The sequence below is a fragment of the Coptis chinensis genome, chromosome 5, assembly GCF_015680905.1.
Source record: "Coptis chinensis isolate HL-2020 chromosome 5, ASM1568090v1, whole genome shotgun sequence".
In the NCBI taxonomy this organism is placed as follows: domain Eukaryota; kingdom Viridiplantae; phylum Streptophyta; class Magnoliopsida; order Ranunculales; family Ranunculaceae; genus Coptis; species Coptis chinensis.
Window position 1 is genome coordinate 23,803,362 of NC_141460.1, and position 7,593 is coordinate 23,810,954.

Sequence of the window (7,593 nt, forward strand, 5' to 3'; positions counted from 1 at the left end):
TCTTGAAGTATAGTTTTCCAACAGGATTTGGAGTCCATATGATTCTATCTTCTGGTAGGTGGTAAATTGATATCAGTGGATTGAATCTTTTCTTTCAACGAACCTGATGGTAAGTTATGGACAATAGAGTTCCACTTCCCTTCTGTAATAACTTCCCTTACTTTGGCACTCATTGGTAAGTGATAAGCACTCAAAAGTGTCATTTAAACCCCTTAATAGTATTCTACATAGGCCAATTATGTTTATAATAAATAAGAGTTAGTATTGTTTACATGTTTTTGTGTATTTCAGGTCTTGAAGCTGTTTATGTGTTTAAAGGCACCATTTTGCGTGGAAAATGAGCCAAGATCTTTGCTAGAAGAGTTCTATGTTTAAAGCCCAAGAATCAAGAAGACAAAAGCCTTTTTAAACCCAGTCAAAACTGGGAAGTCAAAATAAATTCGGGTAGAAAAAGGATAAACTGTTATCAGTAGCTGAAACACATGCTCACTGATAGTGTAGTCGGAGCAACTGAACTTGGATGGACTGACCAACACGTGGGTGGAATCTGACGGAAACAGGCAAACTTTTGGAAGCAATCTGACAGGAAAAAACAATAACGAAGACAACCTGGCTGAACATCACCGCCACATGGTAAGGGTACATTACTGCTGATTGCTATTCCATAAAAGTTGTGATGCTACCTAAGGAAGTAACAATGTTGGGCCTTGGGAGTACAAGGATAACTAGTAAGAACATGGAAAACCCAGTTCATACGTGAGCATTTATGATTTGTATAGTATAGTAAACCTATTAATAGATAATTCATTCAATACTCTAAAAGTTAGGGCATTAGCCTGTCTGTTTTTGAATCTACCAAAGCAAAATTGATTCCCCTCCCCCCCACCCCCTCCTTAATTACATCGGAAGTGAAAGATTGTCATTGGACTGACGAGTTGTGTACTACGGCAATTCTATTCGAGTTCTTTATAATACGCCTTCTCTGCGATCTCCATTCGCTCTTGAAACATTGCCCACTCTTTTCTGCATCTTTCTCTTACCTAACACCAGAGAGGGAATTTCACTAGCTTAGTCCATTTATCTACAAAACAACCTAATAATAATTGTGACTAAACTGTGACACCGCAGAAGTAAAAACTGTAGAGAGGTTCATTAAACACAAGATTATGAGTAATGGTGAGTTGTAAAATTCCATTTTGGAGGCGACTTTTCTGCACCAAAATGCTCCTCTATTATAGAGAAAGAGAGAGTGAGGAGAGATCAAAATAAAATACTTACCCCTTCCCATGGTGCTCTCCCATCCTGTGCCTCGCCCTATGAAAAAAGAAGATAAAACTTATTTCTAGTTCCACAAACACAAAAGTGGACTGTGACTCTCACAGGGCCATAAACTAAAGGGTAATTTCCTCTAACCTGGTTTCCAAGTGAAGGAACTGTTTGATGAACAACAGACTGTGCATCTACAACTCCAATTTTCTCATGAGCAGGCTGTTATTCAACGAGAACAGCACACAAGAAAGAGCTTAGTTCTAGCAACAAGAAATGCGTTAATAATATAAGAAAGTGAATGAGTATAGAAAGGCAACCTCTACGCATTTCCTAAGAGCAAAATCAAGACCCCATCCATGAACCAAGTCATTCTGCAGATTAAGAAACAATCAGTTATTTAAAGGAAATTATTTTGTTAGAGACGAGAAACAGCCCGCATACAAAAAGTGTTCCCTACCTGAATCATATACCACACACAGCGCCAAGCATCTCTAGAGAACACCGTGGCCATGATCTCAACAAATCTGCATATAATATTGCACTTGTATAAGGTACTCCTAATTTACACGACTAACTCCATCCCAATTTCAGCACAGGAAGGCAAAACAAAAGCATGACAAGAAATTAAAAGAACAAAAAATAAAACAAAACTGTAAAGCATTGCCATACGCAGCACATGGTGGCAAATGGGGATCAGTGCACCAGCCCGGTCTCTCCTCTGTTTCTCTGACAAAGAAAGAAAATCAGATGATGAGCAACCAACAAATGATTGTATTCAACACAAAGAATGAAATATAGAAAACAGAATTACCATTTTTCTTACTTGTGAACTTCATTGTTATATCTTTTCTTTGTCATTTGCCATGTTAACCCACTGTTTGGTTCCAAACCAGGCTGCGAAATTTCCAACCCATGCTTCCTTACCAGTTTAATGTATCTATAGTTCAAGGGAAAAAAATTGCAACAGTAAGATCCTAAATCATGTAGCATAATAATAATAATAATAATAATAATAATAATAAAAATAATAATAATAAATAAATAAATAAAAAGATAAATCTCACACTTACTCTTCTGCATCAAAATTCTCAGTTCCCAAATCTTCATCCCAGATAAATATGTAGTCATATGGCGCTACAATGTCAGGATGCAAAAACCGTTTGGCATACCACCTTCAACAAAAATTTAGAGTTGAAGTGTATATACTATATACGAAGCATTAATTGAAGAGACATCAAAAAATCAACAGCCTTTCATTAGACCGAAGGAACCATGAAAGGCTATGGATGTGACAGTTCCTCACCATTTAGTTTGCTTCCTAACGGTCACATGGATAGCACGCTTTGACCATTCAAACTCGTCCCATTCACTAGTCCTCCCATCATAATGAAATAGCAAGATAGTAAAGTTTTCTGAAAACTGTAGGTGCAGAAAAATTAATAGCTGACAGAGAGGTAAGCCAGAGAATATTCTTAATTTTCCTGACCTTTTTAACTGCTGCATCAATATTACTTTTTTGATTGAGACCAACAGTAAAGGTCACAAGATACTTTGGCTTGATAGTCAAGTCCTGCAGATGTCTATTTGATCAATTAACCCAGATACAAACTGACGGAAAAGCACTGAATACTAAAATGACAGATAATCACAAAATCTTGATCAAAACTTAAGACAATCTGCAACAAGACTAAATAAATGGAGAGAGCAAATACATAAAAACTAAGAAGCCACTTCTAATAAATCTCTGATTGATCAACTATTTATATTTTAATTTCTGAAATGCATTAGGTCCCCTATCTCCCTATTAAATTCCCTCTGTCAATAATAGTCCAGAACTGCCTAATGTTGTAAGGTTTTAAATGCTTAATATAATAATATCCGTTAGGAAAATAGTTTTATCAAATTCCCTCCTCTCACTATTCTTATATAGGAAAATGGTCCCAGCTATCTAATGGCTTACAGGAACTCTAACATCCAGTAAAGATAAACTCAGATGATAATAAATTTGTCAGGTCCTCCCCCCCTAGTAACTTCACAAAAGTGACTTTCCCTACCCCCAGTTCTTTGCTTTTTAGACTTCCCCAGCTCAGACTCACAGAAGGACTGAGTCAACTAGAGTTGACCGTGATCCTTCTGTCCAAACCATGTAAACTGACTCAAGTACCCTTTAGAGCATGAAATTACATATACCCTTTGAATCTCTCAAGACCAAAAGGGAGTTAGTGACACGTGTCAGGATAAACATATAGAACAAGTTGAAAACAAAGATAAGGGATAGAGTCATTGAGCCATAAAGTAGTCACCAAAGTATACAATCTTATGAATCAAAACCAACGTAATTCAGTGACGGATCATGGCCTTTCTTATCAAGCTTTTGAAGTTTGTGCCCTCGAATGCTATGAGTTTTTACCCTACGACCCAAACTAAAGAAACAAAGAACAATTAGATCTCTCCAGTTGAGAGTTTCCTAAAGAGCATTGTACCTCATAGGGTTCATTTGAAACGATAAGACTAGTACCTTCTTCAACTTGTAATCATGCGATGATAGTGGGCATCGTTCTAAAAGTTGGAGACTCGAAGAAGATGCAAATGAAGCCGCAAATTCATGGTTGAACTTTTCCAACCTGGGGAGAGTGATGCATTCTAGGGTTCCCCACACTAAAACTTAAAACTCCAAATGGATGCAAGAGACATTAGAGACTATTCACAAATTTTCACAAAACTAGGCTCTGTTTGCTTCAAGGGAAATAGTAAATCTGTAATATTTATTTCCGTTATACAACTTTCTCTAGTACAGATCTTTTCCTTTTTCATTTTCTCTTAGTTTAATTGCATCAAAGAAAACGGTGTTACCAATAGGTGTGGTGGGAGCTAAGTAATAGTGTCGTGTTGGTAGGATAATGATGGTTAGAGTAGTTAAGCAGTGACCTACTGGTGGTGGTGCCTTGGTTAAGTTGAGGCTTTGGTAGTGGTGGTGGGAGGGTCAGTGATGGGAGCAGACCGATAGAAGTGGTGGCTTGGTGATGGTGGCGGTGGTTCTGGTATGGAGATGGCTCTGGTAGTGGTGTAGACATGTAGTAATGTGATGCTGATGGTGTAACGTGAATACGTGATTGAAGTGAGGACTGGCGAAGTTGGTGGAATTGCGAATATAAATTAATATAATAGTGGTGGTGGTGGTGGTGATAGGTCAAGTTCCACAATTTAGTTCCTTTTATTCAATAAACAAGTTCCCTAAGTTAATTAGGGTCTCCTCTAGATTAGTTTCTTTCTCAGTTTCTAAGCATTCTAAGGCTTTAAGTAAAGTTGCTTGCAGGCAGGCCTAAAGCCGAGTGGCTGACTGTTAACTAAAGTGGTGTTTGTTTGAGAAAAAGGACTTCCTTGTTTATTCAAGATCAATATAGGGTTGTTGACCCAGAATAATCAACAAATTCCTTGAATTCTCGATCCAAGTTCATATCTCTGCAGAAAAGTACATGACTTGTACCAAAATAAGAATTTAATATCATACTCATCCCAAGTTATATAAACATTCCATGTTGGGGTAGCAGAGTCCTCAGCTACTCTAACACATAAAAGGTTAGAAGTGCACACCTCACTAGGCTTACCCCACAATCTGCGGAGATAGAAATCTGACTCAGCTGCAACAATGCCCGGTGGTAGTCTTTCCGCTCCCGAGGATTTGTCGGTACCCATATCTGCGCCATGAAAGCAGAAAATCAATATATGTTACTGATCGTTCCAAAATGTTTACGCTTCAGATGTTACTAGAGGTGCAACCTCAACGCTCAAGCAAACTAGAAAGAAATTCTAGAAATAATAGTGACAATGGCACAATATGTATGTGGTGAGCTTACAAAAATACCAAAAGAGGAAATTACTTCTCTTATACTCAATTCAGTTATATGAAAACAATACTTAAGTTGATTCTTGCTAAGTTGGCAAGCGCTGATCAAGTTAAATTTCTTGATTATTAGGTGGTAGAACAGTGGTTTATGAATTCCTATATTTTCATATTTTGTTTCTGGTTTTTCATTCTTAGACAATCAAGTTATCGCGGGATATTTAACATTTCCCCTCATTTTATACCGTTTCTTTCCGTTATTTATGTACTAAACCTTGGTTTACATATTTAACACGTTTTTTTTCAGCTCCATTTACTTGCAGTTTTTACCCAAAGAAAACTCTATAAATCACAAATTGTTTTTCTAGCTACGCCATTTTAAATCCGTAATTTACTTGGTGAGAATTTACCAAGGCTATCATAAAATGATTAGCAGGACTACCATGATTCCAAATTCGACCTTTTTCTTCTCCAGTAACCAATTGTCATACCTTTCTTCAGCAAGACCTTATGGTGATTAGTAAATAACTCTTGAGATTTGGAGCAGATAACAATTAACAACCTCACCCTGGCAGCGTCTAACCACTCCATAGTCATAATAAGCATATATTTTACCAGAAAAGAACCAAATCGGGAGCGATCAATCAAAGTTATACAAAACGGTCAGTTGGTCAGAAGAGGTTGATTGACACGGAAATAACGCATTACAAATTTCAAAAAATGTTATTTGAGATCAAGGAATTCCAAAGAACACATTATGCTTTCGGAGCAAAAAAAAAAGCAAAAAGTGGACGTGACAGCATTCCATGTTACGAGTCTTACAAATACCTCAAATGCAGAAAAATACACAACAATCTAACATGTAGGAGTGTACCGTTGGTTCATTATTCCAATTTCGAACTTTCGTTGAGCTGCTACTACTACCTCCAGTTACAGATGACCAAGTATCCGCCATATAAGTAAAATTAATAGAGGGGATAAGGTTCGATGGGAAGTGAAACTGCGAAAACCAGAAACAGATAAAATTATTATTATCCAAAAGCATGAAGTAAAACGAAAAATTGCAAAGCAAAAAAATAAAAATACACAATACGCACCTTTGTTAAGGAAACTGTTGGGACAGAAACTCCTACTAAAAATCCAAACACAACTCCTACGATAGTTGTAACTAACAACCTCATGGTCTCATTTGGTTTTCTCAAAATGCCACTGCAATCCATATTATATGTTAAACAAAGCATCGGGCATACATATGTCAGAAATTATGAACAAGAACCCAAAGAAAGTGAATAGAATTACATACCTGCGTACAAGTGTTACCATTATTATATTCAACTAAAGTAACAACCAAGAGTTGCTTCACATCGCTCAGCACACCTGCAAGAGATATTCTAAACGATTTCAAGATATTGATTCAATACACTTTATATTCTAACATGTAACTCCCTTATTAACAAGACTGAAAAATAACAATAACAAATTAAAGATTCATTAACGTACGTCTAATATGCCAAATATATCGGGCTTAATCTTTGAAAAAATCAACGTACCGAAATCTAAAGATGAATCTGTGCTGAAAGAAGGAAAGTTCCAGGAAAAGAGTGAGAGTTTGAAACAAACAAAAAAAAGGAAGGAATGATCGGACTAGATATAAATAGAGGACGGATGCACTGCTGGAATTCACGAAGGCTGATTGTGACTTTGAGACTGATTCGGTTTTTTACAAGTGGAGACAAAAAGTCGCGTTTTATGTTATGTCAGTTTCTATTTTTGTTGGGTTTTTTGTTTGTCACTGTCTTTAGGCCGGTTATTTTGTATCCAAATATTGTATTCTATCTTGAGATATTTTGTTGAAAATATTTTAGCTCAGACGAATCATTGTTTAATAATAATATCTATATCTATATATATTTATATCTTAATATTAAAGCTCCCACAAAAGGTATTTTTCGAGCTCTATTAAAATTCCACGTCATCTCTTATTAAAACGAGAATTTCTCTCCTATTTGAAAAATAAGAATTCCTCTTCTATTATAACGAGAATTCTTATCCTATTAAAATAAATTCTAACACTTCTAATTAAAGTTTTAATCCTTCTCCTATTAAAACAAAAATCTATTTTCCAATTGAAAAACGAGCTCTATTAAAATTTCACGCCATCTCCTATTAAAACGAGAATTTCTCTTCTATTTGAAAAACGATAATCTTTTTTTATAACGGGAATTCATCTCCTATTATTACGGAAATGCATCTCCTATTAAAACAAATTTTAACATTTCTAATTAAAGCGGGAATCATTCTTCTATTAAAATGGGAATTCCTTCCTTATTGAAAAGAGAAAATCTAGCATATCTAATTAAAACGGAAATTATTCTCCTATTAAAACATGATCTTTCTTCCAATTGAAAAAAGGGTTTTTAAAATTTAATTACAACTTCATTTAAAATAATTTATTAGAAAATTAAAACGAGTTAGCGACT

The 7,593-nt window shown here is 35.7% G+C and overlaps 1 protein-coding gene across 3 annotated transcripts; it reads right to left on the bottom strand.

The window, feature by feature from the left end:
* Nucleotides 1-714: 714 nt before the first annotated feature.
* On the bottom strand, nucleotides 715-6,804 carry LOC147497134 (uncharacterized). Of its 3 annotated transcripts, none has more exons than XM_086559830.1 (15): nucleotides 6,664-6,804; nucleotides 6,417-6,490; nucleotides 6,211-6,322; nucleotides 5,988-6,113; nucleotides 4,878-4,967; nucleotides 2,756-2,839; nucleotides 2,573-2,688; nucleotides 2,340-2,441; nucleotides 2,093-2,206; nucleotides 1,939-1,995; nucleotides 1,727-1,793; nucleotides 1,587-1,640; nucleotides 1,414-1,488; nucleotides 1,279-1,314; nucleotides 715-1,040 (listed from the first exon to the last, which is right to left on the bottom strand). In XM_086559830.1, the coding sequence occupies exons 2-15, from the start codon at nucleotides 6,434-6,436 to the stop codon at nucleotides 954-956; spliced, it is 1,140 nt and encodes a 379-aa protein (XP_086415956.1). In that variant the 5' UTR covers nucleotides 6,437-6,490; nucleotides 6,664-6,804; the 3' UTR covers nucleotides 715-953. The 3 variants fall into 3 exon arrangements, with proteins under 3 accessions (XP_086415956.1, XP_086415954.1, XP_086415955.1); XM_086559828.1 differs by having other exon boundaries at nucleotides 2,756-2,849; nucleotides 4,864-4,967; XM_086559829.1 differs by having other exon boundaries at nucleotides 2,756-2,849; nucleotides 4,864-4,967; nucleotides 6,614-6,725.
* Between the last annotated feature and the right edge of the window lie 789 nt (nucleotides 6,805-7,593).